This window comes from Scomber japonicus, chromosome 8 (assembly GCF_027409825.1).
Source record: "Scomber japonicus isolate fScoJap1 chromosome 8, fScoJap1.pri, whole genome shotgun sequence".
In the NCBI taxonomy this organism is placed as follows: domain Eukaryota; kingdom Metazoa; phylum Chordata; class Actinopteri; order Scombriformes; family Scombridae; genus Scomber; species Scomber japonicus.
Genome location: NC_070585.1, coordinates 21,293,583 through 21,318,869, shown reverse-complemented (window position 1 = coordinate 21,318,869; position 25,287 = coordinate 21,293,583). Strand labels below are relative to the sequence as shown.

The 25,287-nt window shown below is 38.2% G+C and overlaps 2 protein-coding genes across 2 annotated transcripts; one reads left to right on the top strand and one right to left on the bottom strand.

Moving 5' to 3' along the window:
* Positions 1 to 3,289: 3,289 nt before the first annotated feature.
* LOC128362797 (uncharacterized) lies at positions 3,290 to 5,243 on the top strand. The gene is made up of 4 exons (XM_053323650.1): positions 3,290 to 3,332; positions 3,510 to 3,854; positions 3,954 to 4,310; positions 5,146 to 5,243. The coding sequence occupies exons 1-4, from the start codon at positions 3,290 to 3,292 to the stop codon at positions 5,241 to 5,243; spliced, it is 843 nt and encodes a 280-aa protein (XP_053179625.1).
* Positions 5,244 to 21,838: 16,595 nt separating this feature from the next.
* LOC128363243 (angiogenin-like) lies at positions 21,839 to 23,746 on the bottom strand. The gene is made up of 3 exons (XM_053324192.1): positions 23,654 to 23,746; positions 23,513 to 23,569; positions 21,839 to 22,340 (listed from the first exon to the last, which is right to left on the bottom strand). Exon 3 carries the CDS (start codon positions 22,334 to 22,336, stop codon positions 21,902 to 21,904), a length of 435 nt encoding a protein of 144 aa, XP_053180167.1. The 5' UTR covers positions 22,337 to 22,340; positions 23,513 to 23,569; positions 23,654 to 23,746; the 3' UTR covers positions 21,839 to 21,901.
* Positions 23,747 to 25,287: the final 1,541 nt, after the last annotated feature.

Sequence of the window (25,287 nt, the reverse complement as noted above, 5' to 3'; positions counted from 1 at the left end):
TTTGTCTGATGCCATGTGCATACAGTAATAATACACAGTTAAAGAAACAGGTGATGGACACAGGAAATGTAATTAAAATCTAAATTATCCTGTGAATAGATGATGTGACATGAGGCACACACTATCGCTCTGTCTCTTTTACATATGCACATGTGTACCCACACACACTTCTAACAAATGATACATGTGTGAGCATGCTTGTGGTTGGGCTGTCAACATGAGGTCTGAATTCAAACGGGTCTGTCTTTCTTTCTCTCTTGCCGAGGTTCATATACAGGCATGCGTTGTCAGTCAGTGAGTGGTTTCTTTTTCTTTGGTAGCTGTTTGTGTTAAGAGCAGGGGCCTGAGCTGTGATGACTATTTTCTCATCACTCGTTTTTGCAAGCTGAATTTCTTTTTATCTGTTTGTGTGGCTCTACTATACAAAATATGTAGTATATTTATTTTAAATGTTTAGCTGCAAAATCACAATCTCACTCATTTCAGCCATTGTTATTATTATTATTATTATTATTAATAATAGTAGTAGTAGTAGTAGTAGTAGTAGTAGTATCATCATTATTATAGTAACATGCCAAAGAGCCTCAAATGTTTAAAATGTCTTTTTTATAACGATTTAGAATAGATGTCCTCCAGTTCTGCATATTTACAGACCAATGGTGCAACATGCAGTTCAAAGAAATGATGCATGTCATGTCCTGTAAATAGAAACAGCAACGCAATCTATCACAGTATGTCGTGGACCTGGCTGACTCATTAAGCGCCTGTTTTATTTTTCTTTATAAATAGTGTGATGTGTACACTGGCATATACTGTATATGTGAGAGTGCCTGTTTTTTTGCTCAAGCAATTTGTTTAAGTGAAAAAGGCCCCAGTAACCTTTTAAGTATCTGTTCTTATGTGCACACAGCTGTACTCACATGACCAAGTAATTGGACTCTGCTGCTTGACTATAATATTCAATTAATCTTCATCTGAACGCAAAAAATCATGGGTTTGAATTTCTGCTGGCTGCCATATTATTTGAGACTCTAAATGGTCTGATAGTTATCAGTGTGACTCTGAATGTGTTTTCATGTCTTGTAACCCCCCCCCCCCCCCCCCCCCCCCCACACACACACACACACACACACACACACACACATCCGGTTGATACCCATAGGCATGTACATTCTGTGAAAACAGCCCTTGTGGTTGGCCGAAGGCAGAGAAACAGGCCACCGCACCTTTTGTCAGTGTAGCTGCTGTATGTGGTTTTGGCGCTCATCCAAAACTGCTTTTACACAGTGCTGTGACACCAGACCAGCGGTCCACTTAGTTTCTGCTGCATCAAAGTTCCAGTAAGAGTGACGTGGTGGAATTCTCTGTAAAACCAATGATGTAACAAGATAACTGTCTTTCTGGTTTATTCACCTAGGTGGTCACATCTATCAGCAACACAGAAGGCTTCTGACAAAATGTTCACTGTATGCTAGCCGGAGACAGTTTATATACACCTCACAATACACAATGATGTTAACATCTGTACTTCATACATCACTATGTGTGTGACAGGTTTACCTCAAAACACAGTCATAGTTCTGACTTTTCATGAATCAACCCTGATGAGCTGCACCTGGTTTACAGGTGTACTGTCCAACCAATCACAGGTTGTTAAAAAACATTCAAATGGGGTGCACAGGAGAGAAAGTAAAGAATGTGTGTATATTTCCTAATACAGGTGATGTAAATGCCATCTTTGTACTTGTTTGTAACCAAGTCTCTGAACTTGAACTGCAAGTGAACCTGCTTTTCTTCTTTTTCTTGTCTCAGCTAGCTTTGAACAAACTAGTTTTGGGTAATGGTGGTGAGTTCGTTCATTTGGAAAGTGGACCCATGAACTGACTCAGGAAACAACACCAGATAAGAGTAAAGCATCCTCCACTCACTTCTAATGGCCCAGTTACAGTCATCAAAGTGAAGTCAGAATCAGACAAACAATTCAAGAGGATAAAAGATGGGACACAGGACAAGGAACAAGTTAAGCTGCAGGTTAGACAGAACAGCTGTACCACTCAGCACAGAGCAGCCAATACATTTTCTAGGTTTGATGAAGCAATGGAGATCAGGTGAGGGGCAGAGTCAGAAAACACTGAAACAGATGAGTGAAAATTTAAAAATCACATGACCGGTTAATATTTCCCAAGGAAATCAGACTGACAAATATTAATGAATCTATGGAGTAAAATGAAATGCAATCATCATAAGTGGTACTCAATACATGTTTTTATCAAGCAATTTTAAAGCATCTCTCAGTCGAAGATTGCGCATACCTACCTAACATGTTTCTAGGTGCTCTCATTAGTTACAGTATGAGCCAGCCTACAACAGTTCAACTGTCTTTTTCTCCGTCTCACCAACAACAATTGATGTGGTTCAGAGTAAAATGTTTCCACAACTATTGCAATTTGATATTTGTAGCCATTGTGAACTTTGGTGATCCATTGGTGTTGATGTGCCATCATCAGGTCAAAATGTCAATTTATCCAATACTTTGGTTAATGTTTCTAACCTGGGTTTCACAGCCTCACAGAGTTTCTCTCGTAGCTGTAGACTCTTAGCCTTGTGTCCAATTTAGTACTGATTAAATATTATAATTTTTTTTGTAATTTGGGCCTTTATTTGCATCACTGTAATAACACTGAACTCACCAAGTTTACTGCTGAGATCTGGGAACATAGACTTATCTCTAAAATGAAATTCAATAGGGCAAAAAATATGAGCAGACAACAACATAGGTTTTATATTAACTCAGAGTCAGAGCAAAACAATACAACTGTTACCCAAACTGTCTATCATAAACATCTATCATATTTTAAAGACTGCTTTGGTGCACACTCAGTTTTCGGTGCAGTGAGAGATTACCTGCATTTTGGATGCTCTCACTTTGGGATTTACCACAGATAAAGATTTAGGTAATCTGACTAAACTGTTATCTTGTTTACAATCACATTGCTCAACTGCTTAAGTTTCCATCTCAGCTGGACTTGTTTATAGTGATGTCACTGTCACAATGTAGAAATCGAGTATTAATCAAAAATATCAATATTGAAACAAACTAAACCACAATTATTCACATACATGTGAATTTCATTGAGAAACGTGTTTTTGCTAAAGTTAGGAGGGAGTGTATTTTCTGTGCCTCAGCCAATCAGGACGATTACTATTTTGCAGACTTTGATCATTGTTTCTTAAGCTTTGGTTTGAATGTAGGAAGACATCAGTCACGTAAGACGTGTGATGTACCACAATGATCACAGGACTGGCGGCTTTCATTCTTTTGAGCACAGCTTGTAAGTGTAGTTGTTTTATCTGTGCGAGTTCTATCAATAATTTGTTCAAATGTATGTGTAAATATGCCAAAACCTTCAAGCTATGATATTTGTGTAAGTGTTTTCCTTTCTAAAATCACAGTTTCCCTCTCTGGGTTGTTGTATTAACTCTGGTATTGTTTATTTTGTCTTCTTTAGCTCTGATTCAAACTGCAGAGATCCCTCAACAGATCTCTTTGACTGTGGCTGAACTTGGTGATAATCTGACTTTGACATGCCCCATCTTTGAGGAGGAGGCTGGGTTATTTTACTGGTATAAACTGAGTTTTGGACATATGTTCCAGACTATTGCTATGGGTCATTTTGGCAAAATCCCAATTAAAAAAACATTTAACAACTCAAGATTCAACACTGCAGGAAACAAAACCCATTATTTTCTTAACATCAGAAATGTAAGCAAAGAAGATGAAGCAACATACTTTTGTCAAGCTGGATCGGCATACGTAATGAAATTTATTGATGGCACACTTCTCACTGTGAAAGGTAAGTATATTAATTTCAGTATCTTTGCTTCCTTTGCCTGCATCAATCCATAAAACAATCACTTAATTCTTGTTCATGCCCTTTTTGTGAATCACACAGATCATAGAGAAAAGCAGAAATCTTTCTACGTGAAACAAACTCCGGAGACAGAGTCAGTCCCGCCGGGCAAGCCAATGACTTTGCAGTGTTCACTTCTCTTCAATAAGGAAGAAAACAGAGCCCAGTGTCCAAACCAACGCAATGTGTACTGGTTCAAAGCTGAATCACAAGACTCACACCTAGGCGTCATTTACACTGAGAAGACCAGGTGTGATGAACAAGAGGAAAGGAGCTGTGTCTACAGTCTGTCCAAAACTTTACTGGACTCCTCTGATACTGGGACTTACTACTGTGCTGTGATCACATGTGGACAGATCCTGTTTGGAGAAGGAACTAAAGTGGAGATAGTGGAGATAGGTATGTCTTTAAAGTCTTATTTCAAACAGACATTTCCACTAATATCTAGATTATTAATGCATAAGACTTCGATCATTGTTTTATTTTTATTTGATCATCATTTTGTAATGCTTTTTTTGCTCCTCAATTATATAGTAGTTGATTGATTACATGATGTTCTGTCTTATGTAGAGCAGAGGTCAGTAATAGGCATACCACAGTCAGGATCCAGACCCAGATCCGTCCTATCCGGACCCGGACCTGTAACTGATGAAATATTGAGGATTGTTAAATTTTGTCTGAGCGTTTCTATTTTAAGGCGCAGCTTCTCCAGCTGTTATGCTCTCAGAAACTCACAGACTAGTGTGCATAGCCAATCTTCTCACGTGACACTAATCAGCCAATAAAATCTGTGTATTCAGACATGCCAAGAGACTCGACTGTCAGTGAAATACACCCAGAGAAAAGATGAGAGACAGAGAGGTGGCAGTTAAGAGGTAGCTATTTCACATTGTGTGCTTGAAGAAAAGGAAAGTGGAAAATGAAAATAGGGCTTTTAATCCAGAATCAACAGACAGCTACATGTGCATCCTTCCAGAGGCCAGTTCAAGACCTGTATGTCTCATATTCCCTGAGACAGTGGCCATTATTAAAAGCAGCAATGTTAAGGCGCCACTATGGGACAAAGCACTTTTGAACAAACATACCCATTCATCAGCAGTGAGATACTGAAAAATAATACCGACATTAGGATGTTTTGGACCTTCACTTGAAGAAATTTTCACAAATTGGACTTCAGTGAATTTTGATGGAATACCCCTGATGTAGATAGTTAAGTCTGTTTTTTTAATTTCAGGAAAAGAGTGGGACCCAGTTCCTCTTGTGCTGGGAGCGCTGTTGGCTCTCTGCATCATTGTGATCGCCGTCCTTATTTTCTCAAGGGACCGAGGATGACCGAAAACCCTGCTGAATTATTGATCTTCGATGTTCATGTTTGTAAAATTTGCCATGACAAATTTTGTTTAGCAAAACACATTAGTCATCACTTTAGAATTTTTTTGTTTTTTATAAAGTCTTGAGACAGTAGTTGTTTTATGATGAAACTGTGCTGTCATATATCTGCTCCTGCTGTTTCCCCTGACATTCCCTCCATATCAGATTACATGTCCACTCATTTTCCCAGTTACTGTCTTCCTTTTCTCCCTGTGTGAGTGTCTGTAATTGGCTGAATAGAGACAGATGTGCCAGAGTCAGAGCAGAGCCCACCAGTTGCATATAATCCTGCCATCAACCTGCCTATGTATTCTCAGATCTGCCACATTCACTCACTCAACCAGAGTTTAAAGTAATGTCAGTACTATACTTGCAGCCCCCAGCCCTGCTCTGCTTCACCCAGTTACCTGTCCAAGGCCTTGCTCCAGTTTCCTAACTACTACAGCTACAATAAACTGTCTTTGAAGTTCACTCATACAGTAGCCTCCTGTGTCTGTGTTCACACTTGGTTGCAACTTAACACTGTCTCAGTTGTTCATTTTAAAGTCACTGCAGCACATGGAGCTTAAGTTCTTCATGAGCCAGAACTACACCATCAGCTGAGGTACAAACAAATAGTTGGTTTTTTTAAACAATATTTTATTACATTTTTACATATAAGAAAAACATACAAATAATGACCACAGCAATAGCAACCATGTATAAATGTACTATACAACAAAACAATGAAAAGAGAAAATAATAAAAATAATAATAATAATAATAAAAACAAATAAATAATTGAATGTGATATGTTGGATAGGAATGGTGGAGCAGCTGTGTCAGGAAAGATTTGCTTGGATGTTGTAGCATTGAACAAAATAGCAAACAGGCTTGCAGGGTAGGAACATAGACATATATACGTAGACGCCGCATGACTGCTGCTGCCGATTGGAGCGACGTGCCTACATGCCGGCCATCTTGGTACAGGGCCACTCGCTCCTGAAGCGCATTACGTCTATATAGGAATGACGTGTTTGCACTATTAAAAAGTGATTATACATCGCTCAATTGTAATAAAAACAAATAAATAAAATTGCTCAATTGTCAACATATATTCACACAGGTTGTTTGTTACAAATGTCAGACAGATAGATAAGACACGTTTTTAACAAATCAAACCGTTTGGAAATCGGTCGAGATTTCAGTGAATAATTCTATTTTGAAACTATGGAGTAGCTCTTACCTCCATAGATATACATGCACTACTGCCTCTGCTAGCCCTGTACCAAGATGGCGGCGCTTTAGGCACACCTCTCCACAGTCAATGCGGCGTCTACGTATGTCTATGGGCAGGAAGGCATTTATAGATGTGTGACAGGAAGTGGAGTGAGGTTGAGGGAAGGGGAGGTGCTACTTATTCTCTTGTTCCACTGGGGTGAGAGCAGAAGTTTGACCCTAACACCTGAACTTGCTGACCTGACTTATTTTATCTGGTAAATCAGAAGGAGACCACACATACATTTTTACATTTACTGGAGAAAAATCCTTAACTGTTACTATGTGTGTATTATTGTAGATTAAGAACAGAGCAGTATATTGTATGGATAAAACCACATGCAGAGTGCTGACTTTTTCTTTGTATATTTGTATGTTAGACTGATGGTGCACCTGCAGAATAGTGTATAAATATATCTACTTCCCTTTATAAGCCTCATCTGCAAAAATGTTTAAATATGTGTTATTATTTGCATCACATGTCAAAGTTAAAGAAATAGAAAGAACATATTCCTATTATCCATATCATCAAAAGTGGAAGGTGTTGCTTGATTAGTTTCATTTTCTTTGCAATGGTTAAGCTCCCCATGTGACACTGGGACTGAATGGAAAACAAAGATGAATTCATTTGCTGTTAAAACAAAAAACAAAAAACAAAAAACAAAAGAAACAAAGGTAAAAGTGCATGTGGTTAACTCCTTCAGATGCAAAGGCAGGTGTGAAAAATAATATCTGCTTCTTGCACCTCTAACCTCATTACATATCCTGTTGGGGCCTTAGGTCTCTTCTGAGTAAAGAACACAGTGTGTTGCTCTTCAGTCACAGTGTGGTCTGGACACATCCTGTTGGTCCCCTGAGACAGTGCACTGGGTCTACCAGTGTTGAGTCAGATCAGGTTTAGGTTTTAACAGATATTTCTGCAGGTTGGGCAGTCACTCTCACCAGTCAGCAGCTACAGTGCAAAAGGTGTGTTTGTATTTGTTTGTATGTGTGTTTGTATGCGAGCATACAGCATGTGGGGTGGGGGGGGGGGGCAACACCTGCAATAGTCTCATGGTACAAGTCTGTGCAAGCGTATAAGTTTAACATCAACAGGTGTCGTTACTGAGAAGAAATTCCTGATTTCTACATACAGAATCAAGAAAGAAACAAGTAAAAAAATTTGGCAATTGGAAATTTTTAAGGTCACCTAACTCTGCCTCTTCCAGCTAGCTTAAGCAAGCCCAGCAAAAGATAGGAGTGGAGCTGTAGCTAAAAGTCTTCCCCATGGATGCATTACACCAGGTTCACACCGGACGCGGAAGCGCCGCGAAGCGCTGCGCTTGGAAATTCTCGTGCGTGCCACAGCCCTTCAGTTCACACCAAATGCGTATTTCTCCGCGCCGGTCAGCAAGCGGCTCTGCTCCTCAGCTCCTCTGTTGTCACACTTGGAGCTGTTTTTTCTCAATGTCTCTGTTTGCATGTGTATGACAGTCCTTATAGCCAGCCCACTCTGTGTCCCTCTCTCTCTTTTGTGTGCGTGTGTGTGTGTGTGTGTGTGTGTGTGTATGCACGGGCGTGCCTGTGTGTGTTCATCTCATGCTCTGATTACACACACACACACACACACACACACACACACACACACATCGCATTCGTCAAATGGGGTGTTTAATTATTGAAAATAGTTTTATTTTGAAATGCTTTATTTAGAAAACTGGATTGTCTCATTGTTGCTTTGTTTGTTTGGAGCGTTACTTTGCAACGCCCAGTTACTGATATGGACGACAAATTCATTCACTGGTATAAGCAGTCTGTTGGATATATGATCCAAACACTTGCAGTAGTTTCAGTAGCCACAGGAAACATCCAGAAATATCTTGTTGGACAATTTCAGAATTCACGTTTTGAAATCACAGAGGGGAATGCTGAATATGTAAGAAAAGAGGATGAAGCAACATACTTCTGTCAGAAAGGAGGAGCATATTTACAGATGTTTACTAAAGGCACATTCTTGGCTGTGAACGGTAAAATATTTTACTTTCTGGTTTATTCCCATTTCACTCATCACTATTCATACAAGTCATACATGTAATTTAAATTGTTAATTACCTTTAATATCTTTTTTACTGAATCACACAGACCGTAATCAGCAGAAATCTTTCTACGTGAAACAAATTCCGAAGACAGAGTCAGTCCAGTTGGGCAAGTCACTGACTATTCAGTGTTCACTGTTCTCCAAAAACACAACAGAAAACACAAATGAGTGTCCAGACCAATGCAGTGTGTACTGGTTCAAAGCTGGATCACAAGACTCGCACCCAGGTGTCATTTACACTGAGAAGACCAGGTGTGATGAAGGAGAGGAAAGGAGCTGTGTCTACAGTCTGTCCAAAACTATACAGGACCCCTCTGATACTGGGATTTACTTCTGTGCTGTGATCTCATGTGGACAGATCCTGTTTGGAGAAGGAACTAAAGTGGAGATAGGTATGTTTTTAAATCCTTTGTCGTCTTCAAATATTAAATGCATTTTAACCTTTAAGGCGAGTCAGATAGATTGGATTGATATTTTCTTAAGATTTAATTTGATATAAACGTGCAGCCTTTATTCCTTTCTGTGGTAGATATTTTGATGTTTTAAAATGAACAGGTGTAATTAATTAGATTATTCTATTTGGTTCTTTCAGTTCCAGGAATTGTGCATATTGTCTCATTGTTATGGATCCAGCATTCATACACTTATTACATTTAAAAGTAATTTAATAACTCATTAATTATAAGTCTATATCTGAAACCATGTCCTATTATGGAAATTAATTAATGAATTAATGAAACTTTCATTATGACATTTCAAAATTTTTCATTATTACCAAATTATTTATCATTTGGTATGAATCTCTGAATCTCTAAAATTAAACACATCATTTTTATTTTGCAGGATGATAAAGCGGAAGCGAGTCAGTCTGGACCAAGGTTAGGCTAGGATTTGTTTTACCCACGACAACAAACAGTGGTGAAATTGATTTTTGTGAGCACATTATTATAAAAAAAGAGTTTCTAGGAGGAGTTCAATACTGTATATCAATACAACAGTAAGACACAAGCATCCTTTCTACTATGTGTGAAAACTTATATTATCATATAGGGTTGTATAACAGTACCACTCCAAATATCAAAGAGCTGTTTAGACTGTATTTTTGTATGTACAATACCGATGTTTCATTGACTTAAAAATGTCTGTTTATATTGTTGTCTCAGATTAAAGAAGTGCATCTTATTCAATATTGTTTTTAAAAATCATTTATCCATTCGCAATAATATCCACAATTTTCGTGTTCTTCATATGATACTTTACATTGTAATGAAATATTGAAAAAGAAATCATGCACAAGTAATATAAGTGTAAGTTTAGAACCCCTTCAGATCTCTCTCTTCAGTAACTCTGCTTTTCGACAAATTACATACGGGGAACTTGTGCTGCATCTGTATATCAGCTGTCACTCTTTTGAGATGTTTCTATTTGGATTCATCTGCATGCAATTTTAAATTTGAATGGTGACATGGTTGTATGGTGCATTTAAGAAGTATTTTCAACAAATAAGGAAATCACCCATTTGTTACTAGTTACGTTAGGCTGACAGTTCTTGCTCATTCTTGCGGATGAATTCAGAAATTTAAATTAAGTTACTAACTTTCACCAACATGACACAGATACAGCTTGATTCTTAAAGTCATTTAAGCGTTCCCTACAGGCTTTTCTGCTCCTTACACCAACTGCACTACATAACTGCAGACTGAATACGTGTTTTTTCTCTCCACAACAGTCCAATTCAATTGGAGCAATGTGAATGGTTGAAGAAACACACAGAATGAGCACAGGTAAATATGGCATTTACATACTGGTGTCCATACACCAGAACACATTTCTTGACACATTTTTCACAAGAGCAACAGCAATTTGGGAAAAGGAAGTATTTTATTTATTGACATCATTTTGCTAAAATTCAAAAACATCTTCACACATTATATTGTTAAGTTTGTATGGTCACAAAGCATCATGAATAACAACACACATAAAATACATGAAAAACAACAAAATAACATGCATTAAAGGATTAGTATGTGAGATTTAGTGGCACTGGCACCTAGCAGTGAGGTTGCAGATGTATGGATGTCAGATGCATACTCTTTCTGAGTGTGTGTGTGTGTGTTTGTGTGTGTGTGTTTGTGTGTGTGCGTGCGTGTGTGTGTACGCACTATATAAAAGCTTGTTACAAAATGCAGTCCATTATAGTTTTAAAGGGGACATATGTATTTACATTACAAGGTTTCCATTGTTTATATTTTTGGAGCTCTATTGGAAAATCTTTGCATGATTTCCAGTCTTCACGTCTGTACATGCTCAAGACCAAATCTAATAGAAAATATGTGAAGTAGAGGTAACATTGCAAACAAAGTGATCAGAGCAGGCTGCAGGGAGCATTTTACATGAAGTCACCTAAAGTTTGGGACATCTGACCATCTTTAATATTTACATCTGCCATTATAGCAGTAAGAAAACAGAAAATCACAAGGAAATGTTCCCTTTATAGAGAATAACTAACACTAACTAATCCAGCCCAAAAGCCTTAACAGCAGCGTAGACCCTCTCTCTCTCCACTGCTTTAGTATCCCTCGCTTCACCACTGCGAGGTCTGATCACGGTAAAGACGACTGCAGAGTAAATCCATGAATCTTTATCTCTCTGAGGAAATGGTACATTTTATGAGGTGACAAATATGAATCAAAAAGTATAATTTTTGCAACTTTTTTTGATGAGTTTAAATTCCTTACCTCCATATTTTTCTGACTTTTGTGCAGGGAAACATCAGCTGGATTATAAAATAAAAAAACAGTAGATTGCAATAAATAAGGATTGATTTATAATTGTATAGTTATGCTATAACTAATGAAATGTGTGATAGACTGCGTTATTAATAAATTCTAGTACCGTTGCAATGATCACACTTGTTTTTGGTGATGGCATAAGAGAGAAAGGCTATAACAATCACACTTATAGCCAAGACAGCACACAGCAGAAGCAGACTTAAATCACCAAAAGACAATATCCTGGCTCCTAAAATATGAAAAGGAACAAACAATAAAAGTTAAGATTTTCTATTGAAAGTGAGTGAAAATATAATTTCATATATTTTATTTATAAGCATAAAATATTTGCTTGATATGTTTGGATTTAATTTAACTTTCAATTGAGACTAATTAGCACTTAAATATATGTAAACATCTCTATTATTCTCTTAATCCTTGGTGACTAATGAATATTTCCATTTGATTGAATGTTGATACCATAAAAAACATAAAACTGTAGGTTTGAACAAGCTTAAACAAGATATACTGAATATTAAGTTGTCAGCGGAATAAAGTGCCTGCCTTAAAATTACTAATGTCAGGAATATAAGATGTTAAATTGAATGTTAACTATTTAACAGACCAATGATACAGTTACCTTTACCGTCCAGTTTTGTTCCATTTCCAAAAATTATCTCTCCACATGTGGCCAGAGCACAGTAATAAGTTCCAGCATCAGACACGCTGATATTAGAGAGACGATAAACACAGCTCCTTGGGGAAGTGTCAGATCTGTTGTCACACCGATCATTGCTAATTTCATCGGTGTACATGATGTGTGGATGAGATCTATCTAATCCAGCCCTAAACCAGTGCACACTGGATCGTTCTGGACAGGTCTTGTGTTCAGAGCCAGAGAAGATCGAACACTGGAGAGTTACAGAGTCTCCTGGATGGACTGGATCAGATTCTGTTGACCCCTGTACAACAGTATATTCTGCTGTGTTCAGAGTGTTTTCTGGAAATTACAAAAGTGTGAAAATAGGGAAAACTTGTAGGTATATATTTTTTTTAAATTTCAAAGCTGATATTTAAAATATAAAAAAGTCATAATATAGTTTATAGTATATATAAACAAAGTGCGATGAGACCAAGAACAGAAAAAAGACATTACCTTTTAAAGACAAATACATCCCACTCCACTTTTCATCACTCCAGGTGGAGATTAGACAGTGATACAAGGCTTCATCTCCTTGGACTGTCCTCAAAATGGTCAGAGTGCTCAAGATTGTAGTATAGTTTACATCAAATCGCGAGGAATTAAATCCTTTTTCAAAAGAAGGAGTTGAAGTAGCTTTCAACAGTGTGGTGATTAACTGAAGTGAATCACCAATACTCTGCTTGTACCACTTTACTCGTGTGTTGCTATACTCCGCTCCAGGGAAAAGACATGTGAAGGTCACCGGTTGACCAAGTGGAACTGTGATCACTGAAATCAGTGCATCTGAATTACAAGACAATAAGAATATGATCATTATATCATCAAAGATTTTTTTACAAGCTTTTATATACTCACCAATGTATTAAAAATCTGCAATAGCAAAGTTGTTTTGAATTCACATTAGATACCAGTTGTTAAGAGAAAAGTGTCGGCGATTTCTTTACTACATGATACTGATTTATTACAACAAAAAAAACAAAAAAACCTATTCCCTACAAAACACTCAAATAGTAAAATGTTCGGTTGGAGTAAGATGTGACTTACATCCTTGATGGAGAAGAAGCAGTGTCATCCACAACAGGATCATCTCGGTGTTATCTCTTGTTCAAATCTCTTCAATGACTGAAGATGACGGTGTGATCGAGAGTTGTCATGCATCCACTCAGTTATCAGAAGTGTCAAAAGTACATTTCCTGTCGCACTGTTCTCGTGCAACTATATGACATTTGAGGTTTTGCAGCCTAGAAGAGGACATTACCAAACAGTTGGCCTAAGTATTTTTTAACAACAATGGACAGGTTATTCATTTGCTTTTTTCTTTATCTCGAAAGTTATCTTATACTTTATGAAATATAATGTTTTACAAAGATCAAGCAAAGACTTGGCATTCAGTCCTGTTCAGTGTTTGGAGTTGAACTGACAGGTAACACATTGGTTTAGCTTGTTTGCATGCAAACATTGACTAATTAACACTATGACCTGGTATTTGGTCATAAACTCATGTCTTGACCAAATTAAACTTTGGGACCCATGAATGTCACATGCTGGTGGCGTCAAATGAGGGATCACCAGAGTCGTCATCCTTTGAATTAATATCTGAATCAAATGTGTGGCATTCAAGTAATATTTGTTGAGCTATTTCAGTGCCCTAGGCTTTATTGGAAAGCATAGAGGGGTCTAAAAAGGGCCTTTACTTCTTAAGTGCAACACACTTTCATTACAGAAATGGCTGCATTGTGTGAGGACAACACTGGCACAAATCTGTTTCTCCATTTCTTGAGAAATGGAGGGAAATACCAACACTCAGTCCAATGTGCTATGGCATTCGGTTTGGTTACCATGGTAAGCAACTTATTTTAAATACCTAGATATGTGGAACAGACAATTCTCGTCGGGTTTAGCTGTATTAAAAGTGTTTGCATAGGCATCAATAGAAACCACATCAGACTTCTCTGACACCTTTCTTTTCAGACTTATTGTCTTATTGTGGTTGTTTTCTCTGCACCGGCGTAAGAATTACACTGTTCTCTGAGGCCAAAAAGAACTGGACCACATGAGAAAAAGCAACAGCATCAGCTTGTTCAGATGTTTTAAACAACTCACTGTGTTTTCTGTTTTCTGACAAGCGACCCCTTGTGGTTGTACGAATTTGGACTGCTCATTCTCAGGGTCAAAAAGGGGAAGTATACTGGTTGACAAGGCCATTTTTAGTTTTAGTTCAGCAAGGTGGCTACTTGCAGTGTCACCAGCTGAACAAGCACCTGAAAAGAGGAAGATTTAGAATAGCAGTCACAAGTTTAAGCAGATTCTCTCATTCAAGTCAACGGGAAGGTGAACTCTTGAGTCACTTCAGATGCATAGTCTGTATAGTATAGTATTTTTTAATGCTATGATCGAAGGAAGTCTGTCTAAACAGGTATTAGGACTTGTCTGGGATACTGGGATATTTAACCTCTTCAACATGTGTGCTCATATACATTTAAACAAAGAGATTAGCTACATTTCATATAAAATTATCTGTGTTGTAAATGTTGAGATGCTGGTTTTGTGGACTTCATGAGAGGGAACATTTAACATTCCCATAGATAGAACCACAATGATTTATTTTTGAATTTCAAAAATAAAGATTAATGGAAACATTGACATTGAATGTTGGCTTTGAACATAAACCATGTACTGCACAATTAAATGTAATTTCACATTTAATGTAATGTGAACATACAGATATGAAGACAAAGAATACTTGTGAATCAATTAATCAATTTGTAACATACTATTGTGTGGCATAATGAACAAAACGTCCAGTCTTAAAAAGAAAGAAAAAACAAACAAACAAAATGAAGGAAACCTGTGATAGTTGAAACAGAAACTAGAAAAAAGCTATCAAAAATTACTAAATGGAAGTTTTGTTCAACACACTGTGAAAGAAGAACATCTAAAAATAAATAACTACATGTTATCAGAATATTTGCAGACACTTTGCCTGACAAAGTAGAGCTAAACCCTGGTTGATATCCACTTGCTTTACTGCTGTGCCAGTTTCTCACTTACATACAACATACTAATTCTGGCTACACTTACTAACTATATTAGCCTGGTGTTTTTAATTGTTAACCTGATGGATACAATTATGTAAAAATTTAAAATACAGCATTCGTTGAGAGCTACTCGCTACTGATAGAATAGATAAAATAAGTATAGTAATGCAAACATATATTATGGAAGTGGACACAAAAAGTGAGTTATATCGTTAAGTTTTGTATTTCATTTCTATATTGATACAGTTTGATACAGTTGTTGGGCAACATTTGTGGAAAATATTAGCTTACTGACGCCAACAAAATGGAACTAAATTCAGTCACAAATATTAAAATATATATATATATATATATATATATATATATATATATATATATATTTATTTCTATTATATTACATTATAAGACTTGTATGTCATGCCTAAAATGCTCTTTTGGTACAAATGGATGTATTTATTTATTTATTTTGTCTTTAAAACTAAAATCACTGTTTTAATCAGGGTCAACAGACATATTGTATTATTCTATTGTAATTGTTGCAACAATTGACAAAAAAGTTATGGCAAATGGATTGTAGGCTACTTATATAGCGCTTTTCTATTTTTTTTTAACACTGAAAGCGCCTACATGTCACATTCACGCATCCACACACTGATGACAGGAGCTACCATGCAGGGTGCCAACCTGCTCATCAAGAGGAAGCTGACATTCACTCACACATTCATACACTGTTGGCGTGGCGAAGGACAAACGTACCTGTTTTGAAATAACTGAATACATAAAGCTAATAGTTTTAATAGTTTTGGATACAAGACAGACATTGGAAATTGAATGTTGGGATCAACAAGGTGAATATGACTCTACCTTTGAATCGGAGAAAAGTTCTGTTCAGAAGTGTTGTTTGTAGTTCAAGAATTTGTTGGCAGCAGTAAAATGCAGCATCACTCAGCTTTGCTTTAGTAATATGCAGAACAAATGTTCCAGGCGATTGTCTTGTTGTAATGGGAGGAGTCTTATTAACTTTGTCATTATCAAAGTTATAAGTGTCTCCTAAAATTTCAGGAAAGTTTCCAGCAACAACTCTGATCCAAAACAAGTATCCTGTGTTTGAGGACTGCCGGCTACATTTTAGAGTCACATCTTCTCCAACACTGACAGTCTCTGTCAAAAACTTTTCATCATCTGTGCATCCTGAAAAACAAATCAAATGCAGACCAGTTATTAAACATGATTTAAAATCCTATACAATACATTTGCTGAAATTTTGCCGCAACAAGACTACAAAAATTGAAACATAACAGAACTGAAGCTGAACGTTATACATATACTTAGGCCCACTTGTGAACAAGAGAGCCACACAAAGACTGAGAGAGAGACTGTGAGATTATCAGTCTTAATGTGATGTGATCAGATAGGTGAGAACAATGAAATGGGATGGACCAACTTCATCATAATCTGATTGGTCTGTCATCATGTTGGTATTTAAGTCTACCACCAAAGTGAAAATGACCACAGCTTTGCACAAGTGAGGGTGAGGACTTTGGTTTCCACATTGCTTGTCATTGAAACACATGACAGTTATATCTGACTCAACCCAAACTGATTTCTTGTTCACAGAGGGGAAGTAAGAGTATGAGTATACCTGATGCAATGTTTTAATTTTATTACCCTATAATTTAACTTGAAAAGCGATTAAATCTAAATTCTCCAAGACAGAGCCCACCATGTTGCACTGCTATGTTTGTACAGTAGCTCAGAATAGACAAAGCAAACACTGGCTCTAAAGGGGCCTTTAGTGTTTTTTCTTGTGTTTTGTGGCCACTGTAGGTTCTCCTACATGCTTGGAAGGGAGTTGTTTCACTGTTGGATACTGCTAAATCCTGTTCACTTGTCCTTTGAATACATCGTTGCACAATGGATGTAACTAAGACCTTCTACACAAAACCCTAATAATGTTTTGTGATTTATGTATCACAGTTAAATAGGAAAGAACACAATGGAACATTAACTTTTCAGTCATCATTAATCAAATTATGTCATGGCAACTTACTCCCCAAGATGCATATTCAATCTGTCCATAAGTAAAGAGGCTCCTGAGAGGGAGATTCTCCTGCTGATGATGTGTAGAGAGACTTCAAAGCCTATATGTGTATGTGTGCTGTAAATGTAGTAACTCACTTTACTTTGCTGCCATCTTCTGGTGGGAAGCAGATGAAGCGAGGAATCTGAAATTGGCAGGAAAGAGGTTCAAGTTCAAGACAGGGGACGGCCCCTGCCTGCTGTAGTGTATTAGTTACTGTGTCTACCCATGCTGGTTCGGAGCACCTGAGCCTGGTGCTCCACAGAATATTAATCCAAGTTTTCAGTGTTGCTTGGCCTCTTCCCCACCAGCGCCCGCATCTTTTGTTTCATTTAGCCTTTTTATTTTGTTTTTACTCCACAACACATTACTCCACAGCATACACACACATTCACATGAACATTAATGATTCCACTGACCAACACAGCCAATAACCCAGGTTACTATATTGTTTAATTTATCGGCTACAATAAACATTTTTTTCACATTTTGTTACTCAAATTTAGTGACAGAGCCAAATTTGTTTGAGTTGTTCACTTAGGTCTTCTTTTTCATCCTACATCTGATCAATGGACATGTTTTAGGGTCAGTGTGATTTGAAGCTTTTCAGACTTTAGATTTTAGATTTTAGTGTCCATTTCAGTTTTACCAATCAATCAATCAATCAATCAATCTTAATTTATTTAGCACCAAATCACAACAAAAGTCATCTCACCTTACACATAGAGCAGGTCTAGACCATACACTCTGATTTGATTTAGAGTAGTTTTAGTGGGGGTTTGGATGAGCAGCTACAAGTATCTTTGTTTACTCCTGTTGACTCTGTAGGTCCAGTGTGGCCTTTCAACTCTGATGTCTTTGCATTCTGCATTTGTACAGTAAAGAGTTCTCTTTTATCATACGGCTTCCATATTTTGGTGGGGTGGGGACCTGATGCAAAATTTAACAAATGCAGAATCAAGGCAGCAGTTTCATGCTCCAAATATTTGTTGATCATAGTCCAGCGTTCAATTTTGGGGAGGCCTTGAACCCACTGGACTGTAAACAGGGGATTTTTGCTGTGCCCTAGTTCTAGGTACAGGGAGGAGGACTCACACGGAGACACAGAAATAACGGGTAAAATTAGAAGGAAAAACAAAAAACAACTTTACAGGTGGCAGCGAAAAGGCTGTCAAGTTTAAAAACAAGTTTAAAAGTCAGAAGTAGGAAGGAAAGTGACAGATCAGCGGCAATTCAGATTCAAAGTTATTCAGAGTGGCATACTCTGTCTCTCACTAACTATGCAATCTTCATTCTTGTTTATTTATTGTACTAATGCACTTTGTAGTCACATTCATATTTATTCTTTATCTTTGCACTAAATGTCACCTGATTTATATTGTTTGATGTACTGTTGTTGTGTTATATGTGCCTTGTAAGGTGACCTTGAGTGCTTTGAAAGGCGCCTTTAAATAAAATGCATTATTATTATTATTATTATTATTATTAGTATTAAAGTCTGATCATAGGCAAGTTTACATGAACAGATACATATATAGGTTGTTTACTGTATACAGTCATGAATGACAGAAACATTTTGCCTTGACTGAAACATAAACAATCTACAAAGTGACTAGATTACTCTAGTAATGAGGGCCACGTGTCAGAATAGAATAGAATAGAATAGAATATCCTTTATGGTCATTGTACAACAGGTGTCACAACGAGATTAGTTCGGGATCTTTTCCCGTGGTGCAATAAAAAGTCAAAATAAATATTATACATAAAAACAATAAAATACTAGCTAATTACACACACACACACACACATACACAGTCTATTGCACATGTTGCACTTCTTGCATATGTTACATGAGATGGATGTTGGATACTGTTAGGTATACAAGGTGCTGAGGTGCTGAGAGTGGGGGTGGGTGGTTAATTGTTCAAGAGCCTGATAGCCTAGGGATAAAAAGTGTTTCTGAGCCAGTTTGTGCGGCTCCTCAGGACCCTGTATCTTCTGCCAGAGGGCAGAAGTTTGAAGAGGCCTTGGCCGGGGTGAGATGGGTCAGACAGGATCTTCTTTGCCCTGTTAAGCCCCCGAGAGTCTGCAATGTCCTTCAGGGAGGGCAGGGGGCAGCCAATGATTTATTGTGCCGACTTAATGACACCCTGCAGGGCTTTTCTGTCTTTGGCTGTGCAGCCGGCATACCACACCGTGATGCAATACGCCAGCACGCTTTCAATCGTGGAGCGATAGAAGGTCTGCAGCAGCTTTGCCTCCAGGTGGCATTTTTTCAGTAGTCTTAAAAAGTGCAGTCTCTGCTGAGCCTTGCCCACAACCGCTGAAGTGTTGGTGTGCCATGTTAGGTCGTCAGCCACATGCACACCGAGAAACCTGAGTGAGGACAGTCTCCCCACACAGACACTGTCTATCTGTAGTGGGGCAGGGTCCACTCTCTTCCTCCTCCAGTCCATCACCAACTCCTTGGTTTTGCTCATGTTCAGCAAAAGGTTGTTTGTTGAACACCAGGCTACGAGCCTCTGGACCTCCTCCCTGTACGCTGTTTCATCACCATCGGAGATGAGACCCACCACTGTAATGTCGTCTGCGAACTTGACGATGATGTTTGAGTGGTGGGAGGATACACAGTGTGTATAAACCATACAGGAAGGGGCTCAGCACATAGCCCTGAGGCGATGGCATCAGCTGTTGACCTGTTTGCCTTGTAAGCAAACTGGTGCTGGTCAAAGTTCTGAGGAAGGCAAGACTTGAGGTGGTGTAGGACTAGCCTCTCGAAGCACTTCACGACCACAGAGGTCAGTGCCACCGGTCCGCAGTCATTAAAGCCACTTATTGTGTTTTTTTTGGGGACAGGAACGATGGTGGCTGCTTTCAGGCATGGTGGGATGGTGGCCAGTTTCAGGGAGGTGTTAAAGATCCTCATTAGGACCCCTGACAGCTGGTCAGCACAGGCCCTGAGTACTTTGCCCAGTACCCTGTCTGGTCCTGCCGCTTTGTGTTGTTTTATGGCCTTCAGGACCCCTCTCACCTGATGTTCCTGCAGCTCAAGCAAATGGGTACTGGAGGGATGTGAGGTTGGTGGAGCAAGGTGGGGCCTCTCTGCCTCAAAGCGGGTGAAGAAGTGGTTAAATTCTTCCACCAGCGAGACATCAGCATGTGTCACCTCCAACGAGTTGCCCTTATAGTTGGTTAGGTGCTGTAAACTCTGCCACACCTGCCCCGGGTTGTTATCAGCCAGATGGTTCTACACCTTCCTTTAACTTGCTTTAACTCCTCTCTTCAGGTTTGCTCTGGCAGTGGAGTACAAGTCTCGGTCATCAGCTTTGAAAGCAGAATCTTGGGCCGTCAGCAGTGACCGCACCTCTGCTGTCATCCAGGGTTTCTGGTTATTGAACACTCTGATCTGTTTGTCCACCGTGACATTGTCAGTGCAGGTTTTAATGTAAAACAGTACAGACTCAGTGTGTTCGTTTAGCTCCAGGTGGTCAAAGACAGTCCATTCTGTGTTGTCAAAACAGTCCTGCAGCTGGCTGAGTGCTCCCTCAGGCCAGGTTTTCACAGTTTTCATGGCTGGTTTGATTCTTCTCCTCAGGGTTTTGTAGGCTGGGACACTGAGCAGCGAGATGTGGTCTGACATGCCCAGTTGGGGGAGGGCCCCTGAGGCCCTGTTCACACGTGGTATTAACATGCTTCTTGGTTGATCTGATCACAAGTGAACAGCCACAAAAGACACATTGCATTTCACACCTGTCTCTATTCTACGTCTCGAGCTGACCACTTTGTGTCCAACCACGCCTGTGCTTCTCTCCATTTTTGTCCATCAATGTCACACTTTTACCAAAACAAGCACCACATCCTGTATTGATGACATGACATGCTTGTGAGGGACACATTAGGATGCATCAACCTTTACACTACAAAATATTTGTTGTCAAATACATCCCAGACCACCTTGGCAACTGGATAGTGTGTCTTCGTGGTCATTTACACTTGTATTTAGCTTATACTTTGTGATCAGACCCACATATATATATGTATTTATGTATATATATATATATATATATATGTATATAGATATATGTGTGTGTGTGTGTGTGTGTGTGTGTGTGTGTGTGTGTGTGTGTATTGGCTATTTAGGGGCAGTAGAAAAAGCTTGGAGCTTGGAAAAGCTAAGGATGCTGTGGGGAAGTTGTTAGGAAACAGTGGCAGCTTTACTCATCCAGCAGACACAAAGAAACATTAGCATGTATTTCTACAGTATGTGGTTTTGCTCACCTGATGAACTACAATATTCACTCAAAGGCATCAATCAAAAGCCTCCCGATAGGGGGTGTTGTGTCAACTGCCAATGACCTCATTCACACATACCTACTCATTGAATATATTGTTAATATAAAAAATATTGAGATAAGATAAGTCTCAATGCCATTTTAAGTAAACTAATTTTTGATCAACCCAAACCTTGTTCAGTTTACTTCACTTTATTTAGCAATTAACAGTAAAATATTTTTGCATCTCTGTATTATTTTCCAAAAATAAAACAATCAAGAACATTAACAAGAAAAAAAAACTGTATGACCAGTGGTACTGTTAACATTATTATTTTGACAATTACATTTACAAATGATTGCGCATGACCATAATATGTACTTTATTGAACAGGATACTGAAGCACACAGTCGCTGTTTAATTACTGGTCAAAATATACAATGTCTCTGTCAAAGTGCACCGGAAAGCCTTGTTCACATTTGATGGCAATTCTCCTGGTGAAAGACCGACCACGGTACTGGCAGCGGGGCTGTCTGGCATCCTGGTTTTTCAGTGTACAGACAACAATGTCAAAGGGTTGAAGGCTTTTAGTCATTTCACCATACGGCTCTCCTGCCTGCCCACAGATAGATCTGATTATTTTGGTGGTGGCTCGGATGAAGGTGTTGGTCTCCTTACACTCATTGCTGTTGGTCTTGCTGATTCCTCTACTTCGTATCTCCGCCTCACACCTGGTAGCACTCATCTGCCCGTTTATATGCTGATCTATAAATTTGCGGTAACGTGGAGAGACACTTGCATCCTGACAGTGCACACTGGCAAACAGCAGCAGCAAACAAGCCAGCTGGATCCTCATGACTCTGTGAAGAAAAGGCAAGGCAAGGCAGCTTTATTTATATAGCGCATTTCATACACAATGGCAACTCAATGTGCTTTACATAAAACAAATATTCAACAGTAAGAATTGGAAACAAAAAACAATTAAACCCCCCAGCCCACTGATAATAATAAAACATAAAAAGTAAAGGACAGAATTTATGGCAGCATAGGTGAGTACTGTGATGCAATTTGCAATTGTGTAAACTACTATTCAGATATATACTGATTTATCATATTTCCCATATATACAGTACTGTGCAAAAGTTTTATACGTCTTAAATGTTTATATTGCTATCCATGGTGCAGCATAATCAGGGAGACATCTGATTGGTCCCAAAGTCATTCTACAGCTTGATAATGACCCAAACCTACAGCTAGAGTCATAAAGATATATCTTCAGCAACAAGAAGAACAAGAAGTCCTGCAACGGATAGTTTGCCCCCACAGAGTCCTGATCTCAAAATCATGGTATCAGTCTGGGATTACATGAAGAGACAGAAGAACTAAATCCATATAAGAACTGTGGCAAGTTCTCCGAGATGCGGGAACCACTGACCTGCCAAGTAAAAACTGTATGCAGGTGTACTGAGGAGAACTGGTGCTGTTGTAAAGGCAACTTTACTTATTAATATTTAGGTTTCTTCAGTTTACTGAACTTTGCATGAAGGGAACTGATTAATGAACAACTATTCAAGGCATTATTTCACTTGACTTTTAGTACCTAAAACATTTGCACAGTACTGCATACATTTGACGAGGCTGGATATTGCCCATATTGTGATCGGCTTGCACATTTTTTGAAAATAAAATGATATATTTAATACATATTTCTGAATGTTGAAGCTTAATCATCATTGTCACGACCAGTGTTGATTTTCCTCTACATGTGATGAGAATTGAAAAAAGTTAAATGCCTTCTGAAAATCTACACTAACTACAAAGTTAAATATCATCTTAGGAGCTGCATAGAAAAAATATGAATACTGACAGAATATTGTATTGTATTGTATTATATTGTATTGTATGTAGTTTTTATGTGTTGCAGAACCTGAGTGAAATCCATGATGCTAAAGGCTAAAAAGCAACACAGCCATGACATAAAAGCCCACCATTACGGCTGGATAATAAAAAGAGAGAAATAATAAAAACAAACCTTTTTAAGTGCAACGTAGACTTGTTATTAATTCTTTCTTCTTCACTTTCCTTGCTGCTATAGAAAATAAATCATTCAATTAGTCAACAAGTTTGTCTTCAGCATAGCCTTTTAAATCATATGTCAAAAAAGCATATTTACCTGTATCACAAAAACTGTGACTGTGGTCTGCACTGACATTTTCTGTCATCTGTCGACTCATTTATAGAATTTGTTTTGACCTTTGAGTTATTGTCCTGCCCACGCTGTGTGGAGGGAAATTACATTGCCAGCTTGTTGAGTTGGGCAAAGGGAAAAGTGTTTTCTCAGGTTAAAATGTATCATAAGGTATTAGCAACATGTCCTCTAGACATCTGACTTTAGTCTTTAAAGTCTTTAAAACCTGCACACATGCAGCGGTATGGTTGGTCATGTCATGTCTTGACAACAACTGATTCTTGGCATTAATTGAATCTTTCTTTTCAGATCCTTTGGTCAGAGGAATGATAAATAACAAATACGTGTCTTGGAACAGTATTTTTTAAAAAACACTGTTTCTATCCTGTATCATTTTAACCTGTACAAACTAATACAATACATTTCCACCAATCAAACAATGTAACAACATGTTACAGAGCAGTTGACAACAATACATAGACAAGTGGCAGAGCATCTAACTTCTCCTTTGTGAGGTGGAGGATTAAGATGGTTCTACTTTAGTATAGAACCTCTCATGAGCATGTAGCGTCACTGCGCTGAGAAAACATATGTGTAGGCAACAAACAGCATTTGGTTTGTTTGATGGGTTTAAAGCTCTCTCTCAAAAGCATCTTTAGAGGTGACTTCATTTGTCACTGATCATAACCACTTGGCCCACAACCACAAGTTGAGAAGCTCAGTAGTTTTTCCTTTTCTGCATGTCTCACCCACAACCTGTGCAACAAGGGTCATGCCTTTACTGAATAATGAATAATAAGTATTTTGGTGTTGAGTGACTCAGAAATGGCCAGCCACAGTGCATGTGGCATCAGATTGCCAGATTGATAGGCAAACCACTATTGTGTGTCAAATAGCTATACTGAGAACTTTTTCAGAGATTTATTTTTCATAAAGCTATGAATGTTACAGACAATATTCTAATGCACAAAATAAAAGGCAATATAACTTGATTGTGAATCTATTCATGTTAGATTTGATTATATGGAGAAAACAAAATAACTGACAGCTCTTATCTGTTGTGGTTGACAAATATACATGAAATGGTTCAATGTCAAATGATTTGCCTCATCTCTTCTTATCTCTGAAAATGACAAACATCAGAAACATTGCCTCATTCATAGAGGCAAAAGATGTCGCCCCACCTCTATTTCTGAGACAAGAGTGAGATTTTTATATATATTTTTTTAAGTGTAATTGATTGAAATAAACCATTGACAAGTCTCAGTATTATTTATAAAATATCTTGTTTGGGGGGGAAAAATCCATTGTTTTAATTCTGATTGAAATGCTTCAGCAACAACACCTGCAGGGAAGGCAAAAAGGGGAGAGGGCAGTGTGTTTGAAGCAAACAAGTAGCTCCCTTCTCTTTATACATCCATGTTCGCTCCAGGTCTGAAGCCAACGCTGAAGTGCCTTAAACCTGCATTCTTTCTAGTGACCAACAGGTGGCGACTCCACTCGTTACAAAAGGAACTGATTCTATAGAAGTCTAGCATTTTTGTACTCAGTACTTATTAGACCTATACTGATTATCAACTATTATATACTATCAACTGATTGTGTTCCTTTTTCAGGAA